The sequence below is a fragment of the Notechis scutatus genome, chromosome 6 (assembly GCF_049901735.1).
Source record: "Notechis scutatus isolate UNSWTSFEM ecotype Mainland chromosome 6, rNotScu1.2, whole genome shotgun sequence".
Classification (NCBI taxonomy): domain Eukaryota; kingdom Metazoa; phylum Chordata; class Lepidosauria; order Squamata; family Elapidae; genus Notechis; species Notechis scutatus.
Window position 1 is genome coordinate 10,662,677 of NC_142014.1, and position 18,152 is coordinate 10,680,828.

At 38.5% G+C, this 18,152-nt stretch overlaps 1 protein-coding gene across 1 annotated transcript in view; it reads left to right on the plus strand.

Moving 5' to 3' along the window:
• KCND2 (potassium voltage-gated channel subfamily D member 2) overlaps positions 1-14,234 on the plus strand; it is a 307,066-nt gene extending 292,832 nt beyond the window's left edge. Inside the window, exons 4-7 of the mRNA XM_087969353.1 lie at positions 7,163-7,258; positions 9,319-9,414; positions 10,936-11,183; positions 13,040-14,234. Coding sequence (XP_087825479.1) covers positions 7,163-7,258; positions 9,319-9,414; positions 10,936-11,183; positions 13,040-13,217 — 618 coding nt within the window. The 3' untranslated portion in view covers positions 13,218-14,234. The remainder of the gene's footprint in view (positions 1-7,162; positions 7,259-9,318; positions 9,415-10,935; positions 11,184-13,039) is intronic.
• The last annotated feature ends 3,918 nt before the right edge of the window (positions 14,235-18,152 follow it).

Consider the following 18,152-nt stretch of genomic DNA (forward strand, 5'->3'; position numbering starts at 1 on the left):
GACTCCTTCTCAGCTGGTTTTCACCAGGTTCCACGCAGGTCCACACCCTGAGTGTGAACTGTTATCTGCCTAGCACCACAGCATTCTCAAAACATCTTCTCAGTATCACACTGGCTGCTGGTGAACTGGTCAGGTGGATTGGGATTGGGAAACTGAAAGAATTGCTGTTGTTTTGCACGGGAACTTCAGATTCTGCCTGATATTACTGCGTCGTTTCTCTCGGTAAAAGTTATTTTGATTCAACTCAATGGGCTCAAGAGTTTTGCTTTCCTGAGGGGACCGACTGGGGCAGTCTGACAAAAAGTGAATTTAAAGTGATGGCCGACACCATAACAAAAACAACCAAAATGGACCCCACTCAGCTGGCCCCAAATGCCTGGGGGAAAAGTCAGGTCTTAACAGATTCCCTAAAGCAGTGATGGCTAACCTTTTCAGCTTGGTGTGTCAAAAATCGGGAAAAAGTGTAGCCTTCCTCGGGTCGTGTGTCACTTCAAGAAATATCAATAATTTGGTAATATCGTGAGCACTGTGTCTGGTTGTTGTGGTGTAGTCCTCCTGCGATGTTTATGACGGACTGGGCTGAGGTGATCACACAGGGCTGTGAAACTCGTCTCCCTGGTCTCAGGGCTGCAGATGCAGGATGTGGGGATTGGAAGGCCACCTTACAGGGCTGTGAACCTCATGGATCTCCTTTCCTCCTGTAGCGTTCCTGAGGTAATGAAACTGACAAACCTCAGTTTATGGCGGTTAAAACTGGTTCTCTGCTGCAAAGATCTCGCGGCAGCGGTGACACCACGCCTCCACGCAACAAGCAGGGAGCAGGGATTGGAGCAGAGCACAGGCAGCCTCTAAATGTGCAGGTTTTCCCCACACCAACAGGCGTGTCGGTCAAAGTGCCTCGGCGTGTCACAAGTGACACGCGTGTCATAGGTTAGCCATCACTGCCCTAAAGGCAAGAGTTGGGACCTTTCATATATCAGGGAGGGCAGGGGTGGGATTCAAATTTTTTAACAACCAGTTCTGTGGGTGTGGCTTAGTTGGTGGGCATGGCTTGGTGGTCATGTGACTGGGTGGACATGGCTTGGTAGTCATGTTATTGGCTGGGCGTGGCCACCTCAATATCACTCACCTCGAGGCATGCATCTCCTCGCCTGGCTTTTCATGACTGTTAGGAATATGAGTCACCTAACAGCTATTTGGGTTAGAAATATATAAACCAGGATAAACATTTTAAAACTGTATCTTTAAGAAAATGCAAAACTGTAATTAGGTGTGGTTTCTCAAACGGCCATAAGATGGAGCCAGAAACCTGGGTTGTTTTAGCCTTAGTCTCAGAAAAGAGTGTGAGTGTATCTCTGTTTCCTTCTGTTGGAAAGTATTGCCGTTCCTCCATTTTTTCTAATTGACTGATATTACGGGATTTGATGTAAGTCTGATACTGAACTGTTTTTGATTCTGGACTTTGATATTGGAATTATCCCTGGACTAAAAACTGACTGATCTTACCTGTGAATGACTTTGGACTGCTTATTTTGAACTTTGCTTAAACCTTTCTAGAAGTAAAATCCTACATTTACTGTACAGTGTATCTGTGTGCTGTGTGTGTATTATTCAAACACTACTCTCTATACGTCTCCCTGTATGCGCTCATTCTCCTAACGGGGAATTACCTCAACAATGACTGTGGGGATGCTGCAACAGTCGTAAGTGTGAAAAATGGTCATAAGTCACTTTTTTCAGTGCCATTGTAACTTTGAATGGTCACTCCATACAAGCAAAGAACCAGCAAAGGAGGGGGAAAATTCCAGAGAAGTTCCTGAGACAGGAAGTCTAGTCCTGCCAAGAATGTAATCAGGGTTAACGGAGAGGCAGTTTCTATAAGCAACACCAGAATGTTTCCTTCCTGCCTTCTTTACAGGATTAGGCCAGTAATTTCTTCTAACAACCGATTCTCCGAACTGCTTAGAATGTTAACAACCGGTTCTAGTGAATAGGTGTGAACTGGTAGAATCCCACCCCTGAGGGAGGGGGAAAGCAGTAGAGACTTCATTCCAGAGAAGGGATACTTCCTAGGACTCATAATCTGACAAGATATAAAAGAGGGAATCTGAGGGAATCTGCACTCCCTGTGGGAGCAAGTGAGGCAGGCAGGTATTCTCAAGAAAAAACAGTTCCCTAAGTATAGCATTGATTTACTTGAGACTAGGTAGTTGTATTTTGGGTTTCAGGATGAAAAATTTCCAACTCTTTCAGGAGTTGCTGGAAATTAAGCTTAGAACTTTGACTACAGAACATGTCCTAAGCCACAATTGTTTCCAGTATTAGTATTTAGTCCACTTAAGTGACAGTTAGGCTGTGCTCATTAAGCTAATAAAAGTTCAATAGCCACTTTTCTGATATATAGTTTAGAAGAGTTTGGGGATATCGCCCACTTCTTCTTGCCTAAGATTATATTCTGTGGATCCACTGAATTAAAGAACTAAGTTGGTGTGATTTATTTGATTCTATGGCATCCTTAGCAAAAAAAAAACATTGACCATGGGAACTAAGTAAGGTATTCATTAAAAAGAACCTGAAAAAAAATTCAATTAGATCTCCTCATTTTACATCTTAAGCTATCCTAGATTGAATACTTGGAACTATACCTCTGTATTTGACTTCAGATATCAAAAGCATCTGGCTTGAAATGGAATACAAATCTAGAATAGCTGCATCCTGTGTAGGGATTTTGCTACAAAAACTGACTAGCAGAAGTTAATAACTTTTCACATTTTAGGAGCCTAGGAGATGCTGTTCTATTGCTTGCCCTTGTTTTGATCCCAAGAAAACGACCCTTTCTAATGGAGCTTGTGATCTTCAGTGTTGAATCCTGCTGTTCAATTTACAGATCTTAGAAGCTGAAGCATTTTTTTTTACTTCAAACTTTGTGCTGTCTTCTTTGTTCACCTTCTTATTATTTTCCTTGCCTTCTAAATTACTCTTGTTCACATGCTGTGCCAGCCAGAGAAGGGGACAAATCTCCAACCTAAAAATTGCATTCCCAACCCATCAGAAACACAAACTTTTTACTGCTTAGGAAGAGTGTAATGGAGTATACAGTTGGTGCCAGAATAAACAGTGCCAGTTGTTTCTTCTGCCTTTTTTCATTTTTTGTTTTTCCTGAAGTTATAAACTGCTTGAAAGTTTGTAGCTTTGGTAACATGCCTGGCAAAGCACCTGAAATGAAGATTCAAAACACTTCCCAGCATTCATTGCTTTGTGAATTCTCATTTAAAATTAATTTAACTTGTATTTTTATTTATAACTTCCACTAGTCAGGGAATTGATATAGTGATATAAGAAAGAACATAGCATTACTGCATCTCACTAAGATTTCTTTTGAACTATCATGCAACACAGTCCTTAGGAGCTCCATATCCTAAAACATATCTCACTTAAGGAGCCTCACTAAAGATACCTTCCAAGATGCTGTCAGAATTCAGGGGTCAAGTAGCAAAGAACCCAGACTGTTGCTTAATCTGGTGATACAATTCCATTAACAGCAATTGCACTAGTATTTAGACTTATATGCCACTTCATAATACTTTACAGCTCTCTCTAAGTAGTTAACAGAGTCAGCATATTGCCCCAACAATCTGGGTCCTCATTTTACTGAACTTGGAAGGATGGAAGGTTGAGTCAATCTTGAGCTGGTGAGACTCGAACTGCCAAACTGCAGGCATCCAGCAGTCAGCAGAAGTAGCCTGCAGTACTGCATTCTCACTACTGCACCACCGTGGCTCTTGCTTGAATATTCACGTTGATTTACCTTGATATCTCCTTAGATCTTGGCTCCAAACATCATTCAGTCTCTCACTCTCTTAAGAATGTTCCTTGGTTATTATCTTTCTGTGTTTAAAAAAAATCTGTTTGAGAAGGGATTTGCAGTCTAGAATTTGGAAGAAAAAGAAAAAGTGATTTGCCCATTATCTTCATTCATCAAAGTCCAAAGTTGAGTCTGCCTTTCGCAATTTAAATTTTGCAAAGTGAAATTGCAAAAACACGTATACCAAGATCATTTTCTGTAGATTCTTAATAATTACCAGATTTAAGGGATTAAAAATATGGGATTAAGAATTAAAAAAAAAAAAATATGTGAAAACTTTTTCAGGCTCAATTTGTAATGACATTATTAGAGTGTTTTACTCTGTTACTTTCCATCAATCATAAGAATGCAGTGTCTTCCCTGCTCCCATGGCCAAGTTAATATTTGAAGAAAGTTGAGACTATCTCTCTCCTCTTCTTTCTCACTCTCTTTTGGTGCAGCAGAATAATAAGAGGAAAATCATGGTGGATTTGGGGCTTTGTATTCTTTTCCATGATTAACTTCATAGAGTCAAGTACTTTAAGTCCAAAGGATCAGGTGATAGTTAAGGAAAGGGGAAGGATTCTGTCCACTGAAATAGAGAGAATTGGGATATTAAATTATTCTAGGATTTGGGGATAGGATAGGAAGTTTTGCTTTATGGGTATAAGAAATTTAGGAAAACAAAATTGTAATTTAGGAAAACAAAATTGTAATTTTGTTTTCCTAAATAGACTTGTAATAGAAATCTGTGAAATCTTTACAAAACTCTAAGCCAGTGATGATGAAACTATGACATGTATGTTAAAAGTGATGTACCACAAGATTTCAGATGACATGCCCATGTCCACCAACATATGACAATAACTATAATTGAAAGCACATTCTCACACAATTTTCAGAAGCTATGAATGCCATACGAGAATGAGGTATGCTATTGTGTGGTCTCCAGACCTTCTGGAAGTTGGGTGAGATGGTTGGGCTCTTGCATAGAACCTGTGAAAACCATGTGAGAATAGGTTTCAAATAGTTGAAGCCACAGAAGAGCATTCTGCAAAGCTGCTTCAAGAACGAAGGCCTCATGCAACACAGACCAGCCAGCCATGAGTAGGCTGCAGTGACCTATCAACAGAAGAGAGAACACCATCTGCAAAGTCAAGTTAGGCATTTTCCTAGCTATTGACAGACTGAACCCAGGACCTCTACCTTCACTACTCTAAGCCCACTCTAGGTTATCACCATATCTAATACTTCAGACAATGTATTTGCTGTAGACAAATTCAGAATGCAGTATCAATGAACTAGCCAAAGATGAATATGTATGTGTAGGATTAAGTCTAAATCCAGGAAGAGACCCAAAGAATGTATATCGCTGTTTTCTGCCTCACTTTATATTTGTAACATAACTGAAGTTAATTAAGCATCTTCGGAAGCATCCAATACACTCTGTAAGGAAACTTTCATTATATTTTAGGGACAAAACTTTATCCTATTGATAGAATGTTCCTTTATCAAGCAAAGAAGGTAATCCAAGAAAGTCCCTTTCATTTGAGAATATGCCCTGCCTTTCCCAATCTTATGATTGCTTTTAAATGATTTTTATAATTATTATAATTATGGTGTAAAGTGAAATGTAATATACAAATGTCCCTCATCGTTCTAACTGCAAGAGAGAAAGTCCAAACTAGACATACAGTAGATTAATTAGAGTTGTACCATTATTTGCTCTAGATCTGTGGTGGCGAACCTATGGCACGCATGCCATAGGTGGCACACAGAGCCATTTGTGTGGGCACGCGAGCCCCAGCCAAACTTACTTGCACTGTGCATGCGCGCGCCTCCCAGCTGTTTTTCGGCCTGTTTGAGGCCGTTTACGCCCTCCCAGGGCTGCAGAGGCATCCCTCGAGCCTACAGGAGGGCAAAAACAGCCTCCCCTGAGCTCCAGAGACCCTCTAGAGCAGGGGTCTCAAACACAATTACCTGGGGCGCTGGAGGCAGAGTCTGGGTGAGGCTGGGCCGCACATAGAAGTGTTTAGCCAGCTAGCGCGCATGGAGAACACACTAATATTATACTTTCATATCACGGTGGGGGCCACAGGATATCGTCCTGCGGGCCGCGTGCCCGCGGGCGCGAGAATGAGACCTCTGCTCTAGAGGCTGAAAACAGGCACTTCCATTTCCGGAAGGCCCATTTCGGCCTCCCAAGGCTGCAGAGGCTTCCCTTGAGCCTCGAAAAGGAAAATGTCCTCAAATGGGCCGCTGGGAGGCACGTGAGTGCAGGTAAGGGGGTGAGGCGGGGGTGTTGCGTGCACATGCGCAGTGGGGGCAGGGCACATTGTATTGTGGGTGTTCGGTGTGCATGCGCTTTCAGCACACCACAACAAAAAGGTTCGCCATCACTGCTCTAGAAGGTTTCAGTACCTAAGACAAAATACAAATTAAGTTGTGGCATTAGAGTCTTTTTTTAAAAAAAAAAAAAGAAGAAAATGAAGTAAAAAGAGAGAACTTGGGCGTTTAATTAAGCATGACTTCCTTAGATTGCCGTTTCTCAGTCCACAGGCTTTTTATTTCTTCATGGTGTTCTCTGGCCTAATGAGAAGAGAGCATATTTTCCATGTATTAATTATAACTGTTGTTTCTGCTTCAAGATGGAAATTACTGGACTCCCTTGATAGTGGCAAATCAAAGGAGATGACTTGAGAAGTCTTTGTTCAAATTCTTTAGTACCCTGGAGTACATCCAAAAAAAGTAACTTAAACCACTCTATGCTACGTACTGCTTTCAAAATTTCCCCTCCCGGCAGATAAACAAGAGAGCGATCGGTTTGGTTCTCACTGGGTTGCACAAATCACTTTCCTCAATCACCACATATGACACCTCTCTGCAGTTGAACCGCTCCAGGTCCTTCTCATCTTCTCCACCTTTTTCTTTTCTTTTTTTGAAGGGTGGTTTCAGAAATGGTGCAAGTAAAATGATAGGACAGCGGGGTTCCTCTTCTCCAGGTATCAGCGGTGACACAGTCACCTTGACAGTAGAAATGGGGGAACAATCTGTCTAATGTGAAAAAGGTGTAAACGGACTCAAAGCCCGTGCATTTGTTCTTGCAGGCTTGTTGCCTGCTGAGAAACGAATGCTTCTTGATCATTTGCATTGGAAATGTGAAACGCTGCACCTGGAGAGCCAGTTGAAAGAGACCCTTTGGTGATTAGAGAGCTTTTGGGTATTCACAAGAAATCTTTTCAATTAGCTGTATTACCTTTCTTTGAAAACAATATGAGGGCTATAAAAGCAAGTGACACTTCTTTCTTTTTCCTCCAGAAATCCCGGCTTGCAAGGATCCGTGCAGCAAAGAGCGGGAGTGCAAATGCTTATATGCAGAGCAAACGAAATGGCTTCCTCAGTAACCAGCTGCAGGTAATGAGCATCTGTGTTCTATATCCAGAAACATCATTTATTTAATCATAGCCCAGAAATCTTTTGTCTGTTTCATATCGGAAAATGTCAGGCTGCCTTCCAATATACCATGACAGTCACACTCAGGCAGAAGAAGGAGCAATTGCTCTTAACCAGCAAGAACTTTGCAAGTCCAGTTCAGGCAAGATGTCCCAGATGAGTTTCTGGGACCTGCAAAGTTAAATTAATACATGATGGAGAATGTGAGTTTGTCATGTAGTTCCTATAGGTCTAAAATTGTCCTCCGAGGGCTATTTACCTTGCCACACATATATGTCTGTTCAAAGATATAGGCACGCACACACACAAAATTCACATAATGTTCTGTCCTCCACCATAAATCACTTCTGGTTTTAATTTCAAAGAGATTTCAAATTTTGACTAAGTAACTTCTAATACTGGAGGAATGTTCAGCTCAAACTCTCTTTGCCTCTTGATCCCTTAATGGATCACCTCTGGCTTTTATTTCATACTCTGTGAATGGCAGGGGGTTTTGTCCAGTAGATCCATGGAACAGGAAATAATAAAGACCACAGGTAGTCGTTGACTTACAATCATATTCATTTAGTGACCGTTCCAAGTTAAAACAGCATTGAAAACAATGACTTTTGACTGGTCTGTGTCCTTCTGACCATCACAGAATCCATTCGGTCACATGTTCAAAATTTGTACACTTGGCAACTGGCAGATTTTTATGATGGTTGCAACATCCTGGGGCCAGGCAATTGCTAATTGTGACCTGTCCAGCTAGCTTCTGACAAGCAAAGTCAATTGGGGAAGCTGGGTTCACTTAACAACTTCATGATTCACTTAACATTTTTAGTGATTCACTTAACTGTGGCAAAAAGTTATAAAATTGGTTGTGACTCACTTGCTTAAAAAAAGAATAGTGATTATAAATTGAGGACTTCCCATAGTAAGCAGTGTGTAGTAGAAATCCAAAAGTTGGTTAACTAGTTAACCAAACCGCTCTCTTAGGCTGCCTAAGAAATAAATATTAAAGTTTTAGCTGACTACAGAAGTAGCAGCAGCAGCAGCAATAACCAACAATAACAACAACACTAAAAAACCAGTCCTTTATTAGCACTATTCTTAGAATGATTTCCCTTCACTAAGTGTGGCTCAGTTGTTTCCTCACCTTCAGGAATTCATTTATATAACAAGATTTTATTGCTTGTTGCTGCTATACTGATTTTTGTACACTTTCTAAGATGCTCTTTGGCGGATAGTGGCAATATTGATATGGGTTTGGTGTTGAGTGGCAGAAATGTCTTTTTCTCCTATAATGCAGCATATAAAACTAAGGCAATCAAATGACAAACAATCATTCCTATTGACAAGAACATTCAAATGGAAGGACAGCCTAGAAGAAGGAAAAAAGGAAAACAAGACTTGATTACTTCACACATTTAAACTTTGGCAGGATATTTTCAATAGTTAAATTAGAATTAACATTTTACTGTTATTGTTATTCATTGAAATACTATGAACTTCCGCAGGATTATTCTAGAGAGTTCTATTCTGTATAGCACTGACATTAATCATGTCCAACTTTTCACTGAATGGCTGCCTTTTTTCTGGATCTTTCACATCAGTGCTTTCATCCTGCATTTGTTGGCCCCATTGATATAAACTTACAAGCGCAATAATGTTTATTAATTTTTTTCCTCAGGGAGTTCACTTCCAAAACTCCCAGATGGCAACGGGAGGTTGATTCCCACAATCTGGAGGACATCAGATTGGGGAAAGTTCGCTTGTCTAAAAACCACTAAGGATTGATTTGAGATGGTGAATGTCATGTTGAAACATTCAGTGAACAGTGACTTACTTGTCTCAACTTTTATATCAAGTTAGTTAGAAGTAAATTCTAAATCAGATTTTTTTTTAGAAAAAAAAGTTTATGCTATTTAATATTTCCATGTTAGACCATTATAGTGGTTTGCTCTTTTTAAAGTCAAGAATTCAGTTTAAAGCCCATTCCTTCACAAATGAGAATAATGTATTATTCAATATATCAACAGCTATGTGGTGAAGAACAAGAGGCCTTTGTTAGCAAATCTGGTTCTTCCTTTGAAATCCAGCACCACCATCTGCTTCACTGTCTGGAAAAAACTACGGTAAGATGATAAACTGACAGCCTCCTTGTGATCTGTAAAAACAAACAAAAATTATGTTGGTTGATCTTATTGCTTTAAGAACTGCTCCATGCTTTGGTTATGCTATGCTGATTTTTCCATTTTTACATGGGCAGCCAAGGAGAAACCATAGTGATCCACACTTTTTATCGCTGAGCTTCACCAACAGTCATTATTTAGCAGTCAAAAGTATATATTGCATCTTGGTCCTTTTCATGTTCCTTGGTTCTGATATCTGGAAGAAATGCCAAAAGAGGGAGAACAGATTCAAGAACAGATCAGTGTAGGCATTGTTGCAGTTGTGTTGATTATTGGGAATGTCACATCAGGAGTGGGAATCCTGAACTGCTCAGACTCTTTCTGCCAGTTATGATGACAAATTGTTGGGTTGGTTTCAACATCCTGTTCATCTTAAAAGAAGGACTTTGGAAAAAGTTTCCTTCAACTGAAGGGAGGTAAACTTTAAAATCAATTATATGTTTCTAATATTTGTACCATTCATTTTTATCTGTAGCAGATTAAAACACTAGATCCTATCTACATTGGCCCTTTGTTTAGTTTTTATATCATTTTGAATGTTATGGTTTCCATTTGCTCTTTCAAATTAGGTCAAGTGGCTACCTCTGTTGAGATATCACCTGCTCTTTTGTAGAATTGTGGGTTGGTGATGATCAGACATTAATATATCTTCATGGTGCTAAATTTCATCATTCTATAAGTTCAAAAAATACCTCTGATCCTTTTATTTTTGTTTTATTAGAGTAAAAGACAAAAGAAAGTATTGTTTTTCTTTTCAAATATTCTTTTTTTTCATCTCCTAATTTCTCCCCGTCACCTTTGAGATCAAGCATGATTAGCACAGATACATTACTTTATTGTTTTAATTATCTACAATATCTCAGGCAAGTCATCAGGATCCAAAATATGCTGCTTGGCGTGAACTAAAGGACTTAAATTGGCATTATTGTGGGTAATATATTGGTATTGGTAATTTTTAATAGCAATTCTACATATCTCAGGCCATCTCTGAGACTCAGTTCATTTTAAAAGTAATTGCTTTGTTTGCTCTAAGTCAGGGGTGTCAAACTCGCATTGTCATGGCATCATCATGTGACGTATTGCAACTTTTTCCCCCTTTGCTAAACTGGGCATGAGCATGGCCAGCGTGCAGCGCATCTGGCCCATGGGCCACAAGTTTGATACCCCTGCTCTAAGTGTTAAGTTTAAGAAATTCAAACCCTAAGATTTGCTTAAATCCAGTTAATAGCTATGAGAGGGTTGTTATGCTTTGGAAGGAAATTCCATTCATTAACCTGAAATGCCATACACTTTTACTCAGTAGTATTTGGTCTCTGACTTCTTGTTAAGAATGGCCTTTCAAGAATTCAATTTTTTAAAAATAACTACAGTTAAAAGCTGCTGCTAGTGAAATAAGAGCACCTTGCATAAGTCACTGCTACCATGTCATTCATGCGGCTTTTTCTGTCTATGTCTGTGGCCCAGAGTCATGACTTTGTGGATGAGCAAACCTATGAAGAAAACTGTATGGAGGTTTCTACAGTCAACCGGCAAGCTGGCCACAGTCCTTCTCTTTCATCTCAACAAGGAGTGACAAGCTCTTGCTGTTCCCGACGACATAAAAAGACATTCCGCATCCCAAACACCAATATAATCAGTAGCCATCCAAGTAGTGTCCAAGAACTCAGCACTATTCAGATCAGGTGCATGGAAAGAACACCTCTGTCAAACAGGTACTTCAGTTGTAAAAGGGCTCCTAGATAGGTGTTAGTTGATAAAACGTTCAACTTTGCCAGGGCAAAAATTAGCGATATGTATACATGAGAGTTTGCGCTTGCTGTATTTCAAATAATAACCTCTACTACCTGGGAAACCATCTTCCGTTGTGCTCATGGAATGGTACGGGTCCCTCCAAATAAAGGTAAAGCATAATTTTAAAAAATTAAGAAAGTGGCTGAAAATGTATTTAATCTAGGAATTTGATGGGTACCTTTTAAATTGCTGGTGCAGGAGTGGACTTCAAATTTTTTAGCAACGGGTTCTCTGCCCGGTTGCTGGCTGGACATGGGCATGGCCTAGTCGGCCTCCTGCACCCACAGCGGGGAGGAGGTGTTTTTTTCCCCTCCTCTGGCTCTGGAGGCTTTCCATGAGCCTCTGAGAGGGTGAAAACAGCCTCCCCAGACTCGGGAGGCTCCCTGGAAGCCAGAAATGGGCCCGTTTCCGGCCTTCCCAAACTTCTGGAAGGCCCGTTTTTCAGCCTCGCCGCACTTACCTGCATCCAAAAGGAGCCACATGGGGACTCCGGGGAGGGGAGGGGAGGGATGAATGGGGCCATCCAAGGAGTGGGATTTGGGGGGGGGTTCTCTGAACTGTGCAAAATCTTAGATAGGGGCTCTCCTGAACCCCTGCGAACCTCCAGCAGCCCACCCCCGCTAAATTGTCAAGCTATGCCTAAAGCATTCTAGAAAAAGCCTTTTCATGCTTAAATTATAGGATAGAAGTGAATGGATTTCTTTAATATGAATATTCATTACATGATTCTTTTGTGTAAAATGGTGAGCCTTTCTGGCAGTACTTTTTTTTTCATTATACCTTCCAATTTATATTTTATTATAAATGAAATTTGATGACTTCATTAGGGCAAATCACCATGGACTTCACAAGGATAAGATGATTTTCAAAAAGACGGAAATGTATTGTGTTCCTTAGGTGACAATACTCAGGACAGAGCAAATACTGCAGTGAGAAAATCTTATGTGGGAAAATGTTCCTTGAATCTAATGAAAATGATAATTTCTACCTCCAAACACCAATTTAGTTTGTCATTACAGGCTGGGAATTAAATTCCTACAATCCAACTAGTAGAAGTTAGTTTATAAATAATTTTTGCATCTCAATGTTTATATAGTCAGACTTCTTCCTACAACTGTTAGTTCAACTTATTAACCTGTCCAACTTTCATTTTATCTAAGTGCATGTCCACCTGAGTTTCAATCTCTAAATATGATGTGTAGCTTTATTCAAAGCTATGTCGGTTTGTAAGCCGTTGTGTAATTGAAGCTAACATATGAGTTTCTTAATATCATTATGGATCAATATTATACATGAGTAGTTTTTTTTTTTTTAAGTGTGAACCATTCCAAAACAATAGACTAAACTCATTTAACACTTCCAAATCTATTCACTTGAGCTAGATAAATGTGGAAGATGTAAGAAAAGGATATTCAGAAACAGTAAGCATCCAAAGTTTGATCTAGGAGTTAAGGCACTAAGCTAGAAACCAGGAGAGTTCTAGTCCCACTTTAGGCATGAAAGCTGGTTGTCCTTGGAACAACCACTTTCTCTCAGCCCAACTCAAGTTACAGGAAAATAGAGGATGGAGAAGTATTAGGTATGTTCGCTGCCTTGAATTATTTCTAAAAATAATAAAGGCAGAATCTAAATAAACAAATAATAGAAAGTCTTCTGTAAATGTGACCTGACCAACATGCAACTTGGATTATTTTCTGACATACTAGAATTGAATAAAACCCTAAAACAGATGGAATGTTTACATGATTTGTTTCTATTTATTGTTCCTCATCTCTAGTCGATCCAGTTTAAATGCCAAAATGGAAGAGTGTGTAAAACTAAACTGTGAGCAGCCTTACGTAACCACAGCAATAATCAGCATCCCAACACCACCTGTGACTACCCCGGAAGGAAACAATAGACAGGATTCTCCAGCGTATTCAGGAGGAAACATCGTCCGAGTATCTGCTTTATAAAACAGGTAGAATAAAGACCATTGAGTAGCTGTCAAGATTCAGAAGAAGGAAGGATATATCTCTGATTAAACACAGATATTGGAAGGATTCCAGAGATACAAAGTATTCGAAGTTTTCAATATTGAACGGTGTGCAGTGAACAACCAAATGGAATTTCTATATGAACTGGACCTTTTCTGGAATAAACTCTTGTGTGACTCTTTTCATTTACTGTATGAGCACAATAACATGTCTCCCATTAAAGTTTCTTCTTACCATGGGGATGTAGAAAAGAATCTTTTTAATAAAATACCTTAAAAAAAAAACAAAGACACGTACCACCATTCAGACAGTTTATTTTCCAGCCAAATGCAAAATTAAGGATGGACCCAGTTTTGATAACGTGTTCTCTTTTTTCCTGTTGATAAACCATGAACTCATCAATCAGCTAAATTCAGAAAAAGAGAGAAGTGGCTCATCCAGTATGTATACAGATTGAAAGAAACAACTCATATGCATGTGAAAATTCTTTGGAGCTGTGATCTGAATTTTCTTCTGTTGTTTACTTCAGACTAGGCATGATAACATTTTACTGTAAAAAAGGAGCATTTCTGTGCACTTATAAAAACTGATTGTTAATGTTCCATGGTGTACAAATAATTTGCTGGAGAGGGGTGGGATGGGGGAGAGAGAAATGTCATACTCAAAACACACATTAGTGAACTTGAGGTGTTCAGTCAGTTTAGTATTTATGATTGTTTCCCCTCGCTTCCTCAGTACTGTTACAACTGCAATAATTCAATATACATCTGTTGTATCAGGAATCAGTCTTTTATTTATGTAACTGCACAAAGTCAGCTATAAAATAAAACCCCACGTTGATTATCAATACATTATGTAACATAAGAAAGTTTAATGTTTTAAACATTTAAGGCCAACAATAATTCTGTCAACCTTTTTTGTTTTTAAAGCCAATCTTTGCTTTTCTTTATTTGTTTTGTTCTCCTTTGAATGCAGTTTTCCTATATGTGGTGTTTTTTTTTTTTTTAAAAAAAACCTTGATCTATAAGCACCATTCTATAGTGTGTTTCTGAACTAATTAAGTCTTCCTAATGTGATGTTACAATGTAGCTGACATCTGATATGAAACTAACATGGTGTAGCAGTAAAGTCCTCTAAAACTGCTATGTAATGATGTTGGATAAACTAAGCACTGAAAGTCATGCAAATAAGATTTGCTGAAGATTACATAAATCTGTTTGTCAAATCTGTTCTGAAACACTGGATCAGATAGCTTAACGGGCATTCACAGTGAAGTGGAGTTTGAAAAAATCAAGATGGCCACCATGACTGCATCATCAAGGTCTGCCCATTTTTTTGCATGAGACGCCATTGCAAGATTAGCCCCATCTTTACTTTTTTAAGTATCTCCCTTCGTGGATGTCCAATAACCTAAAATGGATTACAGTTGAAATTAAAGCTTTAGATCAGAACTACAAGAGTGTATTATCATATGATCAGTACATATATTTTATCACATAGTCTTTTTGTTTCACTATCTAAAGGATTTTTAAAATGCTGATTTTTCAAAAACCCAGTTTCAAAAACCCAACTTTCTTCAACTGTTCCTTCACTTATTGTTATCTGTTTAGGAATGTGATCGTTTCTTATTATTTCACCTTATTAAACAAAGCAGTTGACAAAATATAACCAAATCTAGAAATACTTTCTAGAGAAATTGATATATGGGCCAGTATGAAATTGTATTTAACCTAAGTGTCTTTACCTGAGGTATGGAAGAATGTCTATAAATGTCTTCACTGATGTAATACTAAAAATTATACAGATAGTCCTCAACTTACAATAATTCATTTAATCGCCATTCAAAGTTATGGTGCTGAAAAAAAATGACATTACAACTGATTGTCGCACTTGCAAATGGCACACAGTCCCCGTGGTCATGTGATCAAAATACAGTATGTGGACTTGGCAACCACCATTTATTTTTTTTAATTTGTTGTTTTTATTTATTTATTTTTCTCCCATATTTTTTTTTAAAATAAATAGTTCAAGACGGAGAACATATCTTATGCTCCTTCCTCCTCCTATTTTCCCCATAACAACCTGTGAGATGGATTGGACTGAGAGAGAGTGACTGGTCCAAAGTCACCCCACTGTCATGAATTCATAATGGTCAGGTAATTTCCCCATGATCTTCCCAGCTGACTTCTGATAAGCCAATGGGGGATACCAGATTCACCATGTCACTTAAACAACCACATTGATTTGCTTAACAATTGTGACAAACAAGACCAAAACATTGAGCACAACTCACTTATCAAGCATCTCGCTTAACAATAGAAGTTGTGGTCCAAATTGTGGCCATAGGTTGAGGACTACCCATACATTGGATGTGGGTGATCAGACTGCTCTGTTTCTAAACAATCTAGTTTAAATTATCTGCAACACTTGTATTATTAGGTGACCAGTGATACAACCCAAAAGATTTCATTTCTACAGTGTACTGGAGCAGGCCTTAGGGCAAGATTCACTCCATAACTATGAACGGATTTGCTAGGTCTAGTTGCATTATTTAGGGGAGATTTTTTCCTGGGAAACCAGGGGGTAGGTGAACAGGCGAAACTGCGGTGAACAGGCGAAACTGCAATAGAATCTGCAGTGGCTTTCTCAGAGACCAGCCCAAACAAGAACTAATACAAATGGATGCAACATCTTATAGCAATAGCAATTAACCTCTCTCCCTTTGAGCAGTATGGCTTTCAGTTGGACTGCTTCAGAGGAAATATAAACATAATATTTAATGCTACATTGCCACAGCAGTATAGAAGCACCCATGCAATTATTTTTATTACATTGACACTTTTTACTGCAGCATCTGGCTCTAAAATTGGTTAATATATTCCATGCCAACTTCCTATAAAAATGTAGCCACAAGGTAGGTTCAAGGTGAAAAAAAATCATTTTTATCTTCCTTTTCCATCTTCTAGTTATTTATTCTTACTAAAGAATAAAAATTATTATAATCACTATTTTAATATCGATTTGCATTTGAGGTCCTTGCCACACAGTGATTCTATTGAATGTTCTGTTTTGCAGTATAATTCCCTATTCTCTCAAAACCCCAGGACTATTTAATTCTTCCGTGAACAAATATTTTAAGTTACTGTTTAACTTTTTTTCCACAGCAGTTTTCCCCATTTTGATCTTTGCTCCTGCTGATTTATTTATTTTTAATTTTTTTATTTATTTTGTCAATTGCGTAAAAGATAATAGGTATAAGTAAAAACATAGTTATGAATACATGGATACATATAAGAAAAATAAAAAATAAAAGAAACAATAGGACAGGGACGGTAGGCATGTTGGTGCGCTTATGCACACCCCCTTTTCTTAGGAAAGGGGTGAGGTCAATAGTAGACAGTCTAAGGTTAAAGTTTTTAGGGTTTGGGGAAGAAACCACAGAGTCAGACAGAGTATTCCAGACATTGAGCACTCTGTTGCTGAAGTTGTATTTCCTGCAATCTAGTTTGATGCGATTAACCTTGAGTTTGTATCTATTGTGTGCTCTTGTGTTGTTATGGTTGAAGCTGAAGTTGACAGGTAGGACATTGCAATGTATGATTTTATATACTATACTTGGATCGGACCGAAGGCAACGTAGTTCTAGGTTTTCTAGGTCTAGAATTTCGAGTCTGGTAGCATTTTGTGTTGACTTTTTGTATAAGGCTTGCTACATGATGGAGTCCTTGATTTCACAATGCAAGGCGTGCACAGATGCAGGTGGATGTTAACAAAGAGGAAAACAATAATTCAAAATCTCTACTCACAGCTATATTTTTTATTACTAACTCAATCTTTTATACTTTATGCCATAGGAATTTTGGGTTTTAGTAATACCCAAATACTAAATATAATTTTCACCAGTTTCTTCTCTTGAAATATCACGGGGTACATTAATTACATTTGTGGATGCTACTTTGCTGACAGCCACAGACAGCTCCTGGTGAGCTGTATGCAGAAACAGATTTTATCACTGACCTGCAGAATTCAGTCCACAAATAGAAATGGAGTCATGTCCAAACTTCATATCTCACAGAAATCCCCCTAGCTTGTGCATAAATTATTATTGATTTATGGCTACCACAGCCTTACTGCTACCTCTTTTTTTTTACCCGTGTTTTTTTTCCAGTCAAGGCCAACTCTGTTCTAAAGTAGGAGCTTTATAAACCAGTTCTGACATTCTGGGATTTAAAAAGTTAGTCTTGGACAATGCTCTATTTGAGATCATAAATGGGAAAGCCGGAACACCAGTACTTAGAGAACAGATACAGTCTAGAAGTATGTTTGTCTTGTGTTCAATAAAATTTTGCATAATGCTAGCCACCCATCACACAGCTACTACTGTTTTCTCTGAAATGCAGAAGTGAAGCATTCTTTCAGTGTTCTAGGTGATTTAAATGCTGTTTTTTTTTTAGTGAATGACTTGCGACTGTGTAAAATGCATCTGTACTGTAAATTAAATGTAATTATTTCTGTGTGTCACACAAAAAATTCAAGGTGTTGTTCTGTTTCTACTATGGGGGAGGTGAAATTTGTCTTGTGTTTCGGAAGAACAAGATGTGTTTTGCTAAATAAATCAGAGGTCCAAGGAGTACTTAAATAAAACATCTGCATGCTTGAATGGGAAACTGGTTTTGCAATAACCTCATTCACAGAGAATTTTTTTCCTGCTTATATGTCAAATGATCTTGAATGAATGCAGAAAACCCTTGAGTAAAATTTATCTTGAAATTCAATGTTATTCTTCATATATATAGTTACATAGTACCGTATCTTTGAAACTTTGGAACTCAAGAGTAAATTCTGTTCTGGGCAATCAAAATAACTGATAGTTTACACAAAAATAATTTGAATCATGATAGGGCATAATTTTAT